This window comes from Podarcis muralis, chromosome 9 (assembly GCF_964188315.1).
Source record: "Podarcis muralis chromosome 9, rPodMur119.hap1.1, whole genome shotgun sequence".
In the NCBI taxonomy this organism is placed as follows: Eukaryota; Metazoa; Chordata; class Lepidosauria; order Squamata; family Lacertidae; genus Podarcis; species Podarcis muralis.
In genome coordinates, this window is record NC_135663.1 from 54792564 (window position 1) to 54812734 (window position 20171).

The following is a 20171-nucleotide window of genomic DNA, read 5'->3' on the forward strand; positions in this document are numbered from 1 at the left end:
AGTTTTGGCCATTATAGGATTCATCTCTCAAGCCTGGAAATTTGTTTTCCTTCTATATCAGTGACCTTGTTCATACAACTGAGAGCCTCCGGAGTGCTAAGCTATCCGCTGGAAAACTTGAAAAAGAATACAGCAACTTTGACGTTGTTCTAGAACCTTATCGAGAAGAAAATGCTAGGCTCACCCGTGAAAACAATGAACTACATTTAGAAATTCTGAAACTGAAAGAACAATTGGAAAAGCAGGTCAAAGGTAATATTGAAAACCTAACTGATTATTTGTCTCTCAGAAGGGGGGGGGGGCAACAAATTTTGACTATCATTTAACCAAAACTTGTGGTTGCCATTGATCCCACAAGTCTTGCCTCTAATAAGTTTGGTGGTAGCACTCTACCCTTTATGGTGAGTTTTGGAAGTACTTGCACTGGTGAGGCAGCAGGAAGATGGAATCTGCAAAAATCACCTTACCTTTTATCTTTATGGATCTCTCCATTACATCAAAAGCAGAATGGCAGCATTGAATGCCACCCAAAGACTATGTTTCTTGATGCAGTGGTGGACTGGATAAGGGCCAATAAACTGTCTGAATCCTGGGAAGATGGAAGCTCTTTGGGAATCTCCCTCTGAAGGAGCAAGTGCATAGTCTGGGGGCACTCCCAAATGCATCTTTGTCACTAGGGGCCCTGTTGTCCTCTGTGGCTAGTTGTACCTTCTGCTAGTTTCATCTGGTTCACTAACCTCATCCATTCCTGGACAGGGATAGCCTGACCACTATAGTCCATTGGTAATCTCGAAGCTACTGTAATGCACTATATGTGGGGCTGTCCTTGGGTCTGATTCAGAAGCTCCAGCTGGTGCAGAATGCGTGGCCAGATCACTGGTGGGAGTGACACCATTGTTAAAACAGCTGCACTGGTTGCCCACCTGCTACCAAGCCAGGTGCAAGGTTCTTTTATTGATTTACAAAGCCCTAAACAACGAATCCAGGACACCTCAGGGATCACCTGAATCCTTATATACCAGCTTGATCACTGAGATCATCTGCAGGAACGTCTTTGGTTGGTCCCCAAGTAGGTGAAATCTAGCCTTTAGTGCAGGCTTCCTCAAACTCGGCCCTCCAGATGTTTTTGGCCTACAACTCCCATGATCCCTAGCTAGCAGGACCAGTGGTCAGGGATGGTGGGAATTGTAGTCTCAAAACATCTGGAGGGCCAAGTTTGAGGAAGCCTGCTTTAGTGTCATCAGCCTAGTCCTGTGGGACACCCTACCAATAGAGATTCAGGCACCTTCTGTGCCAACTTTTAAATGTCCACTGAAAACTTTTTTGTTCTGCTAGGCCTATGCAGGCCACAGTGGTCTACTGATGTTATAAATTTCTTTTTGCTTGTTTTTAACTTTTAATGATTTTATTGGTTTTACATTTTTATTTTGTGGTGAACTGCTGTGATACATCTATGACACAGCGGTATATAAATATTTTTATAAATAAATACATAAAGTTTCAAACCACAGCATGCCAGTGTTCTCCCTGAGAAGCTATGATACTAAGAGTCAGGAAAATGAGAAATAGTTTAACTGATTCTTAAGGCTGCTTCAAGCAATATTTCATTGTAAAATGTCTTCTTAATGTTGTACACCGCCCTGGGATCTTCTGATAAAAGGTGGTATATAAATTGAATAAATAATAATAATAAACAATAATACTTGAATACGATCCACAAAACTGGTCTAAGTTTGAAGTGCACAAATGTGTATGTTTGGCCACATCATTTTAAACTACAGTTAAGTAGCTCTATTGCAGTGATTGCAAACACGCACACTGTGGTGGGTTTTACCATAGAATTGTAGAGTTAGAAGGGACCCGAAGGGTCATCTAGTCCAACCCCCTGCAATGCAGGAATACCATGAATATCTCTACTTGTTAGGATTTTAGTCTTGCTTTAAATGGATCTGTTGTTTTTGTGGTTTTAGCTGTTTTTAATTATCTCATGTGTAAATCACCTTGAGATGATTGTTTAGGAAGTGGTTGTTGTCATCATGTTTTTAAAAGAGACAAGCAACTAAAAACATGTTCAGGCAAACTGAGACTTGCAGCACATGTGCGTATTAGCACCTGGAGATAGAAGAAAAAATATTGAGCTGTTTTTTATTCGTAGTATGCAGGTAGAATAAAAAGGAAGAATACTGTTGATTTTTTTTTCTTCCTTAAAGGTTTGAAAACTACACTGAGGAAAGTTGAACATGAGAATGCAGATATGAAATTTTTGAATAACCAGTATATACATAAAATTAGATTGTTAGAGAAAGAGAACAAAGCCAAGACTGACAAGATCCAGCAACTCCAAGAAAAAAATCTGCAAGCAGTGGTTCAGACACCAGGTACGCTATCAGATTATGTGCTCATCATGCTACCTCTTCTCTTACTAGGCTGCACTTTTGCACCCTGTTTTGGTACTTTAGTACATTTGGTTTTAGTGGGACTTTAGCAAATGTCAATATGGGGAAAAAATTCACCACAAGCCATGGATGCACTAATAATTGCTGCAGAACCTCAGTTATCAAACTCCCTTTAGAGAGGTTTGGTTTTCTCCCCCTCTTTTAAGCTTTAGATGAGCTGCTATAACTTTATTTCACTGAGAATTTTGTGCAGATTAAATAACTGTCTCCTTGTTTTTATGCTGATTTGTTTTTTCATTATTTTGCTTTATTTTATTAAACTGATTTTAATAATTTTGACTGTGCATTGTATTTATTTTGTTAACAGATTAAAACCACTATTTTATTTTATAAAGTAAATCAAGGCATACTTTCTAGAAAAATAAATAGACATTACTTACTTTCTTTGGGATAGAAGTCAGTTTCACGTATCTATCCCTTCCCTAATTAAAATTGTTGGGGAAGCCCACAAGGTGATGGCCAATGTGACCAATGGCCACTGGTGCCTACAAGAAATTGCCATATTACAACACATGTTATGGATAAAACATAATCTCTCAGAGCTCTATGAGCATTTAGTAAAGATTTGCCTCTGTGCTCTCAGGCTGAGATAGTACCGTCTTTATTCTTAGGGCATTATATGCAAAATCTAGACTTTTATAGCCACACTAAAAGTGTTGGATGGAGACTCACAGCCCAATCACAAGCATGTTTATTCAGTACCACTGAGTACAATGGGGTTTAGGATACATACATAGGAATTGTAGAATTTACTTGATTTTAGGCAATAATCCTAACCCCACTTACTGTTAGTTATATGCATTTACTGTTGAATTAGATGTCTGAGCAGTCATGGTTATGATTGCACTGTTATTTCCCATTGAAATCAATGAAGGACAGATTTACACTATTTTACACTTGCAAACACAGTAATATAATGAAATTGATGCATGCTCTTAGTCTTTGAGAGCTTTAATGTAGTTTTATGTCTATATAGCATGTAGATTTCATTTAAGCTTCATTTAATGAACATTTTGTTAAATGTATTCTTTGCCACTCATATAATTAGCTACTGCTTAAAAGTATTATTCCAGTAACAAAGGAATTTCTTTGGTTCTTCAATATAAAGAAGAACTCTGGGGGCTGTTTAATTCTTAGTAATATGCATTTATCTTTGTAGGTGGTAGGAAAAGAAATATTCCGTTTAGGCGTCAGCGTATGCAGATAGACCAGCCAGTCCCTCCCTCAGGAATCGGTGCTTATCCAATTCCTCAGCCAGATGACCCATATATTGCAGATCTTCTTCAAGTGGCTGACAACAGGTGATTAATGGTCTTTTAAAATCTTGACATACTAGTAATGCCATCCTGACATCTCCCTCCAGTCTTCCATGAATGAGAATTAGTCTCTAACCCTTCCCCTCCCACTTCTGTGGGAGAAAATGTTTGGGAAGAATTACTTAGTTCTTTAATCGCCGTTTATGTTTCCGATTGTCAAAATGACAAGAAATCAAAAGTTACTATGGCATTCATTGTACATTTTTAAAAACCAGAACAGTTTACGTATTGCACTTTGGCCTTCCTTTGGACATCTAATAATAATAATAATAATAATAATAATAATAATAATAATAATAATAATTTATTTATTATTTATACCCCGCCCATCTGGCTGGGCCTCCCCAGCCACTCTGGGCGGCTTCCATAAAAACCAAAAATACAGTAAAATATCACACGTTAAAAACTTCCCTGAACAGGGCTGCCTTAAGATGTCTTCTGAATGTCAGGTAGTTGTTTATCACTTTGACATCTGCTGGAAGGGCGTTCCACAGGGCGGGCGCCACTACCGAGAAGGCCCTCTGCCTGGTTCCCTGTAGCTTTGCTTCTCGCAATGAGGGAACCGCCAGAAGGCCCTCGGCGCTGGACCTCAGCGTCCGGGCAGAATGATGGGGATGGAGACGCTCCTTCAGGTATACTGGACCGAGGCCATTTAGGGCTTTAAAGGTCAGCACCAACACTTTGAATTGTGCTCGGAAACGTACTGGGAGCCAATGTAGGTCTTTCAAGACTGGTGTTATATGGTCTCTTCACTATGATCATAAAACAAGGGATTAGCAATGTTTTAACAACGTAAGGTTAAAAAGTTCAGTATATTTTTCTTAGTACTATGCCTATTTGAGGGGGGTATTAATGTAAAACACGTTGTATTAATTACTTTTACTTTTGCTGCTTCTAAATGTATGCAATCTTGAGATTTTGAGTGACTGTAGAACAGGTAATAATGAGAGTTGTCTGCGGAAAATATTTTATTAATGTAGAATTCCTGAATGAAACTCAAATTCAGATAAAATATATTTCAGAATTCATGAACTGCAGTTAGAAGTGTCAGACTTGCAAGAAAAGCTAGAGATAGCGGAACGTGAGGTGAAAAATTACAGCAAACAGGTAAACTAATATTTTAAGGGTTGTGTATTTTGCTTCTTAACTTTTCAGTATAGTCTACAGTTTCTCTTTGCTGAAGAAGGGATCTTAAGATCAGCATTTCCCCCAGGAACTGTCAGCATTTTGTTAATGTTCTGGTTAAAAGCCAGTAGTGGCTTGCTTTGGCATAGCTACTTCTGTATTCATTCTACTGACAGAGTGGGGAATGTAGCTCAGTGGTACAGCTCATGCTTTGCATGCAGAGCATCTCGGACTCAATCTGCAATTCCTGTCTGAAATGCTAGAGAGCTGCAGTCAGTGTAAACTATACTGAGCTAGATGGGTCAGGATTCTGACTCTGTATACGGGTGGTTTCAGTTGGGGTCCCTGTATCGCAAAGAGGTTGGTCCAATTTTTCTGTTAATAGTTTTGGCACATTAGCTTTCACCAAACTCCTATTTTTTTCCTGTCCTGGCTATTCACTGGTTATATTATATTATATTATATTATATCCGTCTATCCCAGTGGGTAGAGCTTGACAGAATTTATACAGAGGAGTTTTTATCCTTCTCAATTGTTCCTCCCTTCCCTTCCATTGCCTTTTTCTGTTCTGGGCATGCACACAATATTTTTGTAACTATGTGCATGTATTCCTTTAATAAAACAAAACAAAATAAAACAGGAAACATAGGAGAGAAAATGTTACTAGCCCAAGTAACCATATTTGACAAAATACAAAATTGAGGCATGTGCTTTCTTTACTGATGGGATGAGGGAGAAACTGGGCAGTATCAATTTGCATTTAATTTTTGTTGTTTTTTTTAAAAAAATCAATACTGAGGACTTGCACAAAAGTGCCTGATGTATTTACTATGATAACGGTTTCTGAGTTAATATCCTACTTGTACTGTGTAGACTTCTCAAGAGAACAACTCCTCCTAACTGGCTAGTCGAAATTTGGACACTCCTCCAGAATAAGACAGTTGGTGGAAACTGTCACACTTGTATCAAGTGAGGAGCAAACAGAAGTAGGTGTGTGGTATTAGAAACCACCCACCAAAACGTGTGACAAATCATCTACAAGAAAATGTGATAGCGAGCATCCACACCAGGAGTGACCGCACATGTACAATGGGTTATCTGAGAATTTTTGTGGTACAGTCAAACCTCAGCTCCCCAACCCCCCTGTTCTGGAACGTTTTGGCTCCTGAATGCCAAAAACTGAGAAGTAAATGCTCTGGTTTTCGAACATTTTTCGGAAGCCGAACGTCCAACACGGCTTCCGCTTGATTACAGGAAGCTTCTGCAACCAATCAGAAGCCGCACCCTGGTTGTCGAACATTTTGGAAGCTGAATGGGTTTCCGGAATGGATTACGTTCAACAACCGAGGTTTGACTGTAAAGGGAAATCCCAATTAATTGTGGGGGAATCCTAGCTGGCATTTTGATGATTACAATGATAAAACGTTGTGCATGAGCATCACCAGTTCCACAACAAACCCCAAGGCAGTTTCCTAAGGAGAGATTCCTATTAATATTCAGTTTCCTTTCCAAAGAAACTTATTCTTAATCTCATTGCACTTTACCTCTGTTGTGTTGGCATGTGTGGCTTTGATGAACTTGACAGGCCCCTAGAACACTTGCGGAGGACCCTTCCTGCATGCTATCACAGCCTCTCTGGTAACACATTCACAAATGGTCCATACAACAGACTGGTGTCGAGGATAATTTCTGGTTTGATGGGTGTTTTCATTGGAAATCATAGCATCCCTAGAACAGTCCCATATCCTTATGTACTAAGAGAAGTTCTGGCCAGGTATTTACAGCAGCAACACTCAGTCATTTTAAAAGAATGATTTTGTCTCCAAAGGTTGAGCTGCGAGACAGTGAGATTGAGCGTTTAGGCCTGGCACTGGATGGCGGTTGCTCTCATGATGTCATATCTTTGGAAGCCAGAAGCAGAAGTAATGAAAAAATTATTGCTCACTTAAATTTACAGGTAACGTGTTTGAGCCTCTTTCACTTAGAAACCTTTGTAAGATTCCTCAGCTCCCGATAAAGCTTTAGTGAAGTGCTGCAACTCCAAAACAACCTGAATTGACTCCATAACTGTGATCAGAGATGTCCTGTCCCATTTTACTGCCTGTATCCTACACCAACTCATAAGTTAGTTTATTCCTTTTGTGGTCATTGTGTTCCAGCCGATTAACTTAGCAATGATAATATGGCTGGAAATTTTTGGAGGCTGTTTCCTCCAAATGTTTGGGAACCAAATTCATGACTTGGCTATTCAGCTAATTAAAATATCCACAGATCTCAAATGTCTCTTACGTTCTAAGAACATAAAGTACTACAGCTAATAATGGAAAATTATTTGAGAACTAATTGCTAGCTTTTGTTTGCCTGTAGTTGTGCTTCTACTGTTTTATTAACTTGAAACACTTTGTATGTTGTGGATGTGTTTCAGATTGAATTTCTGCAGCAAACAAACAAAGAGCTTGAAATGCGCATACAAGATCTTCTGGACAGTAAGCAAAATGTCACTAGTGAAGTGGCTCATTTAAGCAATAAAAACGAAGAACTGTGCCAAGAATTGAGTGAAATAGATCAGTTGGCACAACAGTTGGAAAGGCACAAAGAAATTGTGCTTGAGACTGCAGATAAAGAAATTGGACAGGCTAAGGTAAGGGAATTTTGTAACTTGGTAGAACATCAAGAAAATGTCTCAACTCTCAATGAAAGGTTTCAGGAGTTGCATCTGCTTTTAAAAGTGCACGCATTTGCCCTTGTATTTTAAATTTCATAAAGTGTAGTGCAGAAGAGGATTTGCAGACCAGCAACATCTGGAGAGCCATAACTTCCATATCTTTGCTTTAATGTATGGATTTTGATATTTTGTTGTATTTGCAATGTTTGTAACAGGCCCCTGTGTACATTATAATGGAATGAGGTCTGTTTTGTAGTTGGCCAAGGAACTGTAGAACTGAGTAACCATATCCTATAAGAAGGATTAATTTAACCTCCAAAAGGGCCTTTGGGGATGTCAAGATGAGCGTTTTGGTATTTTCTTTCCTACTAAGGACAGCTGTTACACTGTGGACATGCAGCACATTTGCTAGAGAACTTCTCTTTAGCCTGCTGGGTTCCCTTATTCTGCAGAAGGGATCTGGAGACCTTTCTGTAGATTTGCTCACATAGATCTTTTCCTAGTCATTTGATATCCCTGTTGCCACCAGACACCTCCTTTGTCCCATAGAGGCTTCAAAATATGTGCTATTTACAGTAATTTCTGGGTTTCTCTGCTCCTTGTATTCCCATCTGACAAGTAAATACAGTGGTACCTCGGGTTAAGTACTTAATTTGTTCCGGAGGTCCGTTCTTAACCTGAAACTGTTCTTAACCTGAAGCATCACTTTAGCTAATGGGGCCTCCTGCTGCCGCCATGCTGCCAGAGCCCTATTTCTGTTCTCATCCAGAAGCAAAGTTCTTAACCTGAAGCACTATTTCTGGGTTAGCGGAGTCTGTAACCTGAAGCGTATGTAACTTGAAGCATATGTAACCCGAGGTACCACTGTAGAATTATTATTATTATTATTATTATTATTATTATTATTATTATTATTATTATTTATATACCACCCTATACCCACAGGTGATGGTAGTTCAACTGCAAAGTTTTTTTGCTACAGTTTACAGATATTACAGATAGAGCCTGAGGCTGAGAGGGAGTAGCTTGCTTGAGGCCAGCTACAGAGCTCAGATGTAGACTAGATTTCAACTTACTAACTTTGTAGCTTGGCCTTGTATGTACTCTGCTACATGAGCTCATTTATGATGCACATAAATCTACACAACATTTTGCAGACAGTTTTGTACATCCCTGCTCTTTTTCTGTAAATTATGTGAATGAAAGTTATAGATATAATAGATATTAGATACCATGTGGACTTACTTAATATATTTTATGTTTAAACAGACACATGACCTTAAAATATGAAAATATGTTTTTTTTTACTTCTGTGTTATGGTGGCATATTTATAAAGACCCTTCACTTTTTATAAACTTTTTATCATGATTTATAGGAAGAGATTAAAAAAACATACAGTGAAATCCAGGATCGTGAAGAGACAATAGCGAAGCTTAAGTCAGTAAGTAACAATTTTAAAGTGGAATAAGTTTATTTAACTCAATGCATTTTTAATACTTGGATATATAGGCTGAATATAATGTGTGTGCTAAAGACATCTGTTTAACAGAACAAGAAAGGAAAACAGTAGTAGTAGCAGTATTTTGATAGCTGTGCTGCTTTTCTACTTCTTGACAAACATCTGATAATGCACAAATTCTAGAGAAGAAAAGAGAAAATAAGTGATATCCTTTATTGGACGTGTTTTGGTAGAACAGTATTCTGGCTTTCAGATTAGATTAAACTCTGCTGCAAACAGAACAAAAAACTAACTACTGTGTCCTGAAAGCCACACTTATATTAATGAGTGTTCGCACAATTCAGTCAGTTAAGCATGTTAAGTCACATGATTTCAACAGGAAACAAGTAGATTTTGAGAAAGCAATTCTCTGCTTTTCCCAAACCTGGAATTTTAAAAGTACATTGTTTGCACTTTCCCATTACTGGAGACATTCTTTCATTATGCCGCATTTTGCTATTACAACTTGTCTGGAAGATGACTAGAATTTAGATTTAAGCATCATGTATAAGTAGAAATACCTATTTCAACGAAGTAATTTCGTTGTCCCCGAGAGGGGGCAATGACAATAAAGATATTATTATTATTATATTGTTTTACAAACTCTATATGTACTGTACTATCCTATTTTGAAAATGTGTAATTTGACTTTAGGAGTTATCTACATATCGGCGAGAAAAAGACAGGCTGACCGAAGAACTCTATGGAAAAACTGATGAAAAACAAAATCTTGAAGTGTTGTTAAACCAGGTTCAACTAGAGAACCATAGACTGGCCAAAAAACTTGAAAACCTTGAAATAATAGGTATGTGTTTTAAGAGATCTGGTGGATCATGTTGTACCCAAGACAATCCACAGCATAGTACCTGCACCTACCAAGATGTTCCCTGGGTCACCGACAGCTCACTACTTGGGAGTTGCTCAGGCCCCTATCCACCCCATTGCTGCCACAGCAACAGGGGGGGAAAACAGGCAGGGCAAAAGCTGGGATATCCACAAGTGATGTCGTGGAAGGCATTGTGCCTTATGGAGTACTCTTTTCTATTGTTCTGAAGTTTTGCTTTTCTTTGGGATTTTACTTTTGCCTCTGCTCCCCTTTACTTTTGCTGTTCGTTTGTTCCCTCTCAGCCTTATCCTGGGTGGGGGGGCTCTGATGGTGATGAAGGAAGTAGCAGTGCGGGGAAGGGGCCTAGAGGAACGGAGTGACAAAGTTAAGGGTGGGGAGAGGCAGGAAACAGTTTGCCTTCTGTGAAATGGGTGTCTTGTGCTAGGCTCACCACCACTGCAGCCATTCTGTTGTAGTGCCTATGAGAATTGTTCAGAAAGGTTGGGGACCACTGTGATAGCTTGTATTTAAATGCTGGGGGAAATCCACTAAAGATAACAGAACTTTTAACATATACAACTTACTTCACTGGTGAGTTACCTATACATTTTTAAAACCAGAATTTGCCTACCTTTAGGTGAGCCCAATTTTTCTTTTCCTTTCTCCATCATATAGGGTAAAACCTGTTTCCTTGGTATTGTCCACTCTTAAAAGATTGTCAGGGCGCCTCTTAATATAGTAATTTTTAAAATGCATTCTTCCTCCTTTAGTCCATATTTTCTTGAGGATGGATGAATGCAGTTCTGTCTGACTTTGCTCCTTCTAGCATCTTTGCTGTATATCTTCAACCATGTGCTGGTTTTCTTTAAACTGACCACCTCTGGTATATGCTAACTTCATTCATGCTTGTTGGTTATTTTCTCATGCAGATCGGGAGCTTGTTATAGAACTAGAGAAAATGAGATTAGAAGGCGGTATAGCACTGGGGGACAAATCACCTTCTCGTCTGGATGCATTTGTAAAAACTATAGAAGAAGACAGGGACTACTATAAGCGTGAACTAGAGTGTCTCCAAAAGATAATTAAACAAAGATCTAGCCCATTACGCAAGTCCCCAGAAAAGGTAATAATTTTTTTGTTAAATATATTATAATGCCTAGTAACCTTTTTCATATGGTGCCCCAGTTTACAACTGCCGTACTTCTCAGATGTGATTGCCAGTAGTAAGAAGGAAGCATTTCTCAAGTAGTCAGGCTGGTTGACTGAATTCATACTGTTTTAGTAAGGGAAAACATAATGTTTTCCAATACAAGTGCAAGGTTTAATATTTGTATGCTGTCGAACACCTTCATTAACTGGGATCCATTCTATTCCCAGAAAATTCTCAGAATATGGTATAGAAAATTGCATATTTGAAATGCTGTTTTTCCCTGTTGAGACCACTTCAGAAGTCCTGGAATAGGGACGCGGATGGCGCTGTGGGTTAAACCACAGAGCCTAGGACTTCCTAATCAGAAGGTTGGCGGTTCGAATCCCCGCGACGGGGTGAGCTCCCGTTGCTTGGTCCCAGCTCCTGCCAACCTAGCAGTTCGAAAGCACATCACAGTGCACGTAGATAAATAGGTACCGCTCCGGCAGGAAGGTAAACGGCATTTCCATGCGCTGCTATGGTTCTCCAGAAGCGGCTTAGTCATGCTGGCCACATGACCCGGAAGCTGTACGCCGGCTCCCTCGGCCAATAAAGCGAGATGAGCGCCGCAACCCCAGAGTTGGTCACGACTGGACCTAATGGTCAGGGGCCCCTTTACCTTTACCTTACCCTGCTTTGTAATAATTTCCCCCCTCTACATTCATCTGTTGGCAAAAACAAAGCAAATAGCTCCCAAACATTGCAAAGTGTTTCTGTGCAGTTGGACTTCAGGAATGAACTTTGTCATCAGTTGTAAATCCAGCTTAGAGCATGTTTATATGTATAGTGCAAATTTGTGACAATGCTTTCTGATGTGTATTCTTGAAAGTCCCTATTAGGCCACTGGGGATATATCTTATATTATTTACTATGAGTGCCATATTTCACCTAAGCAGTTTGTTTGTTTGTTTGTTTGTTTGTTTGTTTTTGTTTTACTTTCTCTTCTGCTGTATCTTTCATGGCTTCCAGATAGCCCAATGAAGAATTTAAGTAAACATTGTATCTCAGTAGATTTGGTGCTTGAGCTGTGTTTTTGAAACGTAGTGTCAGTGCAGTGTATTTTTATGCTAAACAAGTTATTTTTAAATCAAATCAATTTTACTTCCTGCTGGGTCTTTAAAGGTGTCTGTTGGGCTTTAATAGCAATTTGATATTGTCCAAAAAATGGAGTGTTAGGGTTAAATATGAGGCAGTACAGTGGTATCTCGGGTTAAGTACTTAATTTGTTCTGGAGGTCCGTTCTTAACCTGAAACTGTTCTTAACCTGAAGCACCACTTTGGCTAATGGGGCCTCCTGTTGCTGCCGCACCGCCGGAGCACAATTTCTGTTCTCATTCTGAAGCAAAGTTCTTAACCCGAGGTACTATTTCTGGGTTAGCGGTGTATGTAACCCGAGGTACCACTGTATGACGATATTACTACAGTGGTGCCTCGCAAGACAAAATTAATTCGTTCCGCAAGTTTTTTCTTCTTGCGAGTTTTTCGTCTTGCGAAGCACGGTTTCCCATAGGAATGCATTGAAAATCAATCAATGCGTTCCTATGGAAACCGCCTTCAGACCAAGTCCGGGGACAGTCTGTCCCCCGACCTCTTCTGAAGGCAGGGGGGGGGGGGGGATAAGGGCTTTTCTTCCCAACACCAGCCTTCAGAAGGCTGTTCTGAAGGCTGGCGGTGGGAAGAAAAGCCCTTCTCCCCACCTCCCGCCCCGCAAGCTCCGGGGACAGGAGGGCTTTGCTGCAGACAGCCAGCATTTTAAAAGCCCCCGGGACAGCGGAGGTCTTCTGAAGGCAGGTGGTGGGCGAAAGTCTTTGCTCCCCCCCGCCTGCTTTCAAAAGCCGTCCGGGATAGCGGAGAAATGCGCTGCGCTTCTCCGCTATCCCGGGAAGGCTGGCGGGGGCCGAAAAGCTTTGCTCCCCACCGCCAGCATTTAAAAGAGGTCCCCAGAGATTTCCCTATGGGCTTTCTTCTTGCGAAGCAAGCCCATAGGGAAATTCGTCTTGCGGAACGACTCAAAAACAGAAAACTCTTTCGTCTTGCGAGTTTTTCATTTTGCGAGGCGTTCGTCTTGCGAGGCACCACTGTATTCAGTAGTATTATAATACCGTGTGTATATTTACTCAGAAGTACATTCCACTTAATTCAGTAGGATTTTTTTCCTTAGTTAAACATGCATATGTTTAACAGCCTAAAATGCAAATGTTCCTTATGCCCAGGGCTCACATAGACACGCTCTTATAATGCTAAGCTGTTTATGAAGCCTGGAATGATTGTCTGAACTCAGCCATAGTTTGAGGTATAATCCTGTCATCAGACATATCTGTCTTAATTACTTCAGTATAATTTAAGTAAGAATAATTTAACCCAGGATTTCAGCGCTGATTATTTACATCAGTAGCACCTGTCAATAACAGTACAGTATCTGTGCCAGGTAACTAGTAATATAGTTTTTAATGTGTAATTTTCCTCTCCCTCCCCCCCCTTTTTTTTGACAGAATGGTGATCTAAGATTGGTTACTCGAGAAAGAGATGAGCTACAGTCTATGCTAGAAAGATTTGAAAAGCACATGATAGAAATTCAATCTAATGTCAAACTCTTAACTGCAGAAAGAGACAAACTAAGCATTCTTTATGAACGGGTAAGTCCAAATTAATAGGTGGGGCCACTGACTGTCAGGACATAACATGTATAATGGAGCCGAGATTTGCAGGAGCAAGAAGGAAGCAACATATAATCATATAAATACTCTTCAAAAGAGAATTAGACAAAATCATGGTGGGTAAGGCTATTAGTGGCTACTAACCAGGATGGCTATGTTCTGCCTCCATAGGCAGAGGCAGTAGGCTTCTGAATACGTCTTGGAAACTGCAGGAGGGGAGAGTGCTCTTGTCCTCAGGTCTTGCTTGCAGGTTTCCCACATGCATCTGGTTCACCACTGTGAGAATAGGATGCAGCAATTGCTGCAGAGCCAGGCTTAGACATGGAAGTAACAGAAAGAGGAATGAATGCAGATTAAAGGACAGGTAATAGATTTATGCTGTTGAGACAATGTCTTAACCTGCACCAGATGCATAGCTATCATTGAACTGGGCAAGAATGGCCTCTGGTTGGGCAGGCGGCATGGTACAAGTCAATGCTGGGCCAAATTCCTCATATACTTGGCAGCGTTTTATTTGTTCTCCATCTTTTTTCTTTCACCCACCATCTTACACCTTTCTTTCCTCCGTGCATGATCTGATAGCTTTCATATATATATTCATTTTATTGATACACTTAAAAAACGTTTATTTTTTTACTTTTTAAGTCTCAAGATGAGTTAAACCGTCTACGGAGAGAAACAAAAACTTCTTTAATGACACAAAGTTACGCAGAAGAGGAGCGGAACATTGCAATGTCCGATTTCAGAAGAGTGGTGGCAGAGAAAGAAGGACTAAGAGAGAAGTTAAAGGTCACCATTTTACAAATAATGCTTTTTTGTAATGTTTCGAGCTTGCGATAACTTTGTGCTACTTTGTTACCTCACAAAAGTCGCTACTCCCCATGGATGGTGCAATTAAGCAGGGCAGTCAATTCACTGATTTCAGCCAAAGCCATTCAAAAATTTCTAAGGCACATTTTTATCTTGTGAACTGCCTTGGGATCTTGTGATAAAGGGTGGTATATAAATAATAATAATAATAATAATAATAATAATAATAATAATTTAGAGTGTCAGTTTTTTGGGGGGGGAACCATGCTACAGATGAAGTCAATAAGCTGCTATCTTGCACATAATACTTCTAGTGTTCTGGACCCATATATATATATATATATATATATATATATATATATATAGTGTTCTGGACCCATATATGCAGTGCTTTTTTCTGGGGGGATGCAGGGGTACGCATACCCCTAAACATTTTGTGAATCTTTGTACTTTTGTCCATTTACTGTATTTATTTCTCCCAACTTGAACTATAAAATGGTGATTTTCTTGAGTCAAAATGAGAGTACCCCTAAACATTTTTTAAGGGGAAAAAAAGCGCTGCTTCTGTTGTTGTTAATATTAACATTGCATGAGTATCCATGTGAGCTGCTATGGAACCAGCAGCAGAGTCATCAGGAGCAGAGGAGAGGCTTCAACAACTGACACCCAGACTCTGCTCCCCAGGAATTCTTTATCAGTCGAACCTGCAGTCGAATGGAGGAAGGGCGGAGCCAGTCAAAAGCAGCAGCAGCTTGAAAGGGATGTCATGCCTCCCTCCCCCTTTTGGAGAAAAGAGCCCCCTTGTCTCCAATGACACACAGAATGATGCGTAGAGTGGAGCAGAGATTAGAGATGCCTAGATGCAGTTTGAGGCTGCTTGGGAAACATCCAGCAGAGGAGGAGCTTTAGAGGAGCTTGAAGGTGGGGACATTCAGTCCTGGCAGCTGCTCTATAGGGGCAGGACTTGCTGGGAAGTGTTGCTGAGTTGTATACCATTTCTCTGAAAAAGGAGTTAACTTCTCTGAGAAGCTCTGCTTCTTGCTTGCTGGCATGATTTTTAACTCCAGCCCTGACATAAACCCATGTGCCCTGCCTTCTGTCTCTGTTCTTCCTGCCTCACCTTTCCACATAGCACATATATTAGCCAAGTTCAGTGTTCTAAAGGCATAGAGAGTAGGTGCAGTTTTCTTTATGTCTCCTAATTCCCATGCTCCCTAGACGATCAGATGCTCAAAGGTTAATCAGACAATTAAACAATGCCCTCTGATGAGTTGTTTTTCTTCGTTTCATAAGGTCCATCAGGATGAAAAATCAAAGTTAGAACAGGAAATATCAGACTTGGAAAACACTGTTCACAGAGTAAGTGATTTAAATACTTGCTGGCATCAGAATTTATTAATGCGCAGTAATGGAATGTCATTGTTTGTGTGTTGACTGTTCAAATTATGATTGAGACTATGGCTTTTCTCCGTTTACTTCTCACGATCATTTGCAAGACTAGGTTTGCAATAGACATTGTGTAAACTTTTAGCAATTCCTTTTCATATTCCTGATGGCAGCTCCATTATTGTGAGCTTTACTGCCGGTACATTGCGCCTTAACATCTAAAAGATTTTGGTGGAGTTCACTAATGAGGGGGTGCTTATCAAATTTGCAGATGGCAGCAAACTGGGAGGGGTAGTTTATACCTCAGAAGATTGAATCAGGATTCAAGATTACCTTAACAGATTGGAGAACTGGGCCAAAACTAAAACAGTTTACCTTAGAGGGTGATGGACTCTCTTTCATTAGAGGTTTTTAATCAGAGGTTGGATGGCCACACTGTCAGGGATTTTTTAGCTGTGATTTCTGTGCTGAAGGGGGTTGGATTAGATTACCCTTGCAGTCCCTTCCAACACTATGATTCTAAGGAGCTTAAGATTACAGCCGTAGTTTTGCAGTTTTTATTGAATTTGAGTGAACTGGTCTTTATTGGGATTTTGCTTAGCTTTTTAAATACTTAATTTTTTTTCTCAAGAAAAATGCTGCTCTTAGCAGATTCAGAAAATAATATTTGTGTGTTGTTTTCTGCTGCAGTTGGAGACTGAACATCTTGATCAAGTAACTACTATTTCATTGTTAAAAAACAAAATAGTCTGCTTAGAAGATGAATCAAATATTAAGTCTCATCAGCTGTCTCAGTTGTCTGAAGATGCTTCACAATTTAAAACAGAAATAAATTCCCTTCAGTAAGTTCAGCCATTTATTTAGTATCTTATTGGTGCCTTACTCAAATCTATTAATTTATGTCATTTTACAGGAAATATTTGCATCAATTGTCAGGCCTTAAATAGAGATGCAGGCTCCATAATTGCCTGAAAGTCATATTGGAAGCTGTGTTCCTTAATTCAAAATAATATGTGGACATTCCAGTTGCTTAGTAATGATGGAAAGGAACACTGAATATGCTTGAAGACAATTTAGTATTACTGAACACATCCTAGGGTTCAGTCCAGTTATTTCATTAAGCAAGAGGCTTCGGCTGTGCTTTGGTTCGAATTAAGCCCCAAATTGTGTCAGTGCCCCAATTTCAGGAGATAAAAGATTGGATTCCTTAAAAGTATAATGTTCAGTGTCTCTGCATTTCTAGCTGATATATCCTGATGCATGGTTTTAGTTTTCTGAGGCTATTTTTTAAAAGCTTTAAAAGGTACAGCTACTAACTGCTGTTTTTGTAAGATCATTGGAAAGTGTCGTTCTGTGCTTTGTAGTGTTTTCAGGTTGTGCTTATCATATTCTAACTTATTTACATTTAAAAACCTGCACCTGTTTCCCCCCTCCCTCCAAAATGGATATCAATTCTGCAGACTACTAAATGAACAGATACAAAAGTCTTTAGATGAAGTGCAGCATCAGTTGGCTCTTAAAGATGATGAACTTCATTTGGCTCAAGAAGAAATTTTATTGCTTGAAGAAAAAACAGGTGAATGCTGTTTTATTTCTTAGAGTGAAAAATTTACGGCTTAACTACTTAATCTGAAAAGTCAAGAGATTGGGACTAGTTTAACTCTTGGCACAGAACATTGGCGGCATCTGCCTTTCCTCTTCTCAAGCGGTCAACAACTGTCAAATGTAGGATTGAAATTGGTCCCCCATCATTGCTTCCCACTTTTCTAGTGTTGAATTGCTAACAGGGATTAGAGCAGAAGCAGTAAACCTATTTGAACCACTGGGCCAAGTCTTTATCTCCCCACATCCCACAGGCTAACTTTGACAGGTGGATGTGAATGCCAGCCTGTCAGTCATCTGACATCAGGTGACTTCTTTGCCAGTGCCTTCCCCACAGAGAACATATGGAAGAAGAAGCACTCAGCTAATGAGCAGAGATTCAATCCTGCTCTCTGCAGGGGTCTGAATAAGATTTACCCCTATGGGTAATTGGCAGGTGCTGCAGCCAATGCAGAATTGAACCCTGCCTATTAGCTGCTGTCACCCAGTGATGTCACTTTATTGACAGGTGGGCATGGTTTGGGGGAAATGGCCTCATAGGCCCAATTGCACACCCCAGTATGCCAACATTGGCCATGAACTGGAGATTCCTCACCCCTAAATTTAGAAGTAGGGAAAGAAACATGGGCGTGAAAGAGGGAGTCCTCTTGTGCTTTTCCCATCCTTCTCAGCCATTCCTCATTAGGCAATGAAGAAACAGAGGGAGGAGAATGTGAGAAGGAGCTGAGAAAGATCTTGAGAGGGGATCTTGAAAGGACTGCAAGCAAGAACATTTCCCTGTTATTTCTTGTTCATGCAAATACCTCCCATGCTGTTTTTCATAACTCGGAGGGTGGTGGAAGACATTGCGGAGAAGCTCGCTTATTGCATATACCCTCTGGCAGGGTTCTAGTTTTTCAAAGCCATCAGAGAGCAAGGGACTAGCTTTAAAAGACCTTTGTTGGCAGGTGTTTGTAGTGGGGTGAATTTGCCCAGCATTCCTCCTTCACTTCCATTGACAATAACTTAGCAGTAAAGATTTGCCCATCATTAAAGTCTAGAACAAGGTGCCACAAATAGAGCAAAAAAGTACCTCATACATAAATGTAAGTTGTCTGATAATATTTGCCAAGTTGTGGATTTCCACTTGCACAGCCAAACTCTGCCTTACACCCATCCACAAAATACTATGTCAGGTGATCCCTAACTCTCCAGAACAGATATTGTTGGGTGAGGGGGGGTCAGAGATAAGGCGGCAGGTGGAAGGAGAAGTTCCATTACATGAGTGAATGTCTGCTCACACAACATTAGCTGTCATCTTTAAGCTCTATATCAATAGATCCCTAAACTTTTTGCCCCATGGACTGCTTGAAAATTGCTAAGTGTCTTTGCTAACTGCTTAATTATTCTTCTGCCATTTGTATCAATTGTAATGTGCTGCTCTAGATGCCGTATGGTTTTTTCCACTGCATTTTATTGCTGCTTTTATTTCTCATAAATTATATTTTATTCTATTCCATGGATTCCTATTGTAGTACAATAAAATACAAAAGAAGATATAAAAGAAGCAATTAAAATACAATTGAAATAAACGTGGCTTTTCATTGCAATGAACATACTGTTTGCCATCTCCAACCACAAATCCACAGACATGCTGAAGCCCCCCTGAATGTAGTCTGCAGACCACATTTTGGGAGCCCCTGCTCTTCATAATTCAAACAGTATTTATTTATTTTCAGGTAAATTCAGTAATAAGCACCATGCACAGGATGAGACCATCAGTGTGCTCAGAAGTACAATTAATGTCTTGGCTAAGGAAAAGGACAGCCTCCAGGAAAGTATAGATGAAAAGACAGAAAGAGTTGCTTATCTAGATGACAATTTAGCCAATAAGGTAAGTACACGGGGCATGAAATAGACACATCAGGGGGACACATGGGCTAGAGTTGGGAGAGGGGGCCTATTGTACTATCGGATTTCTGCTTACCTGACTTTTGATCCAGGTCAGCACTTGTAAGTCTTGAATGGTGCATACTGATAAAAGACAACAAAAGAATTATGAACTCAAGAAAATTAGTAACTGTCAACAGCTTCCTTAAAACAATAAAAAATCAAACTGTACATTAAAGATTAAAAAATGAGTAGGGGAAAATTGTTTATAGTCTTAAGTTTCAGCAGAGTCACCAAAAACAGCAGCCCTATAAGTTCTTCTGAAGAGATCACAATCTAATGAATACAAAGAGGCTTGAATTAATAGATGAGTATTTAGTAATAAAAATTATAAAATGAAACTGCTGCCGAGATCCTTTCAGCTTTACCTTCTCCGCATATTTCTTTCCTCCCTTCTCCCCCAGCTTTCTGACTGCTGGCATGAAGCAGTAGGAGGAGAAATGCTGACACATGGCCCACATGCTCCCTTGCTGCTTTCGTTTTAGGCAAGAGAGAGTAGGGAAAGGAAAAGCACTTTGAAGTAAATGTGAAAAGGGGAGGGGTTGGGCAACAGTTTTTCCACCTCTGCTCTCCAGTTTCTCTGTCTTACTGTCAGAATCATGTCTTGTCAGCATTGTGAAAAGAAACTGTGAATTTAGGATGGTTACAAGACGCCACATTTTTTCCTAGGAAGTTATGTGGTATATCAGTAACCTCACACTTCAGTCCCTT

At 39.9% G+C, this 20171-nt stretch overlaps 1 protein-coding gene and 1 long non-coding RNA gene across 6 annotated transcripts in view; one reads left to right on the top strand and one right to left on the bottom strand.

The window, feature by feature from the left end:
• Positions 1–20171, top strand: part of CEP135 (centrosomal protein 135) — a 35087-nt gene that overhangs the window by 2606 nt on the left and 12310 nt on the right. For all 5 annotated transcript variants that reach the window (XM_028744791.2, XM_028744796.2, XM_028744794.2 and 2 more), the window contains exons 3-17: positions 62–252; positions 2211–2378; positions 3616–3757; positions 4795–4879; positions 6726–6854; positions 7323–7538; positions 8939–9004; positions 9716–9866; positions 10817–11010; positions 13569–13712; positions 14379–14522; positions 15837–15902; positions 16620–16771; positions 17390–17505; positions 19250–19404. In XM_028744791.2, the coding sequence (XP_028600624.2) occupies positions 62–252; positions 2211–2378; positions 3616–3757; positions 4795–4879; positions 6726–6854; positions 7323–7538; positions 8939–9004; positions 9716–9866; positions 10817–11010; positions 13569–13712; positions 14379–14522; positions 15837–15902; positions 16620–16771; positions 17390–17505; positions 19250–19404 (2119 nt within the window). The remainder of the gene's footprint in view (positions 1–61; positions 253–2210; positions 2379–3615; positions 3758–4794; positions 4880–6725; positions 6855–7322; positions 7539–8938; positions 9005–9715; positions 9867–10816; positions 11011–13568; positions 13713–14378; positions 14523–15836; positions 15903–16619; positions 16772–17389; positions 17506–19249; positions 19405–20171) is intronic.
• On the bottom strand, positions 13858–19932 carry LOC144328894 (uncharacterized). The gene is made up of 3 exons (XR_013394266.1): positions 19829–19932; positions 19498–19544; positions 13858–14047 (listed from the first exon to the last, which is right to left on the bottom strand). It is a non-coding gene; the product is annotated as an uncharacterized LOC144328894 (long non-coding RNA).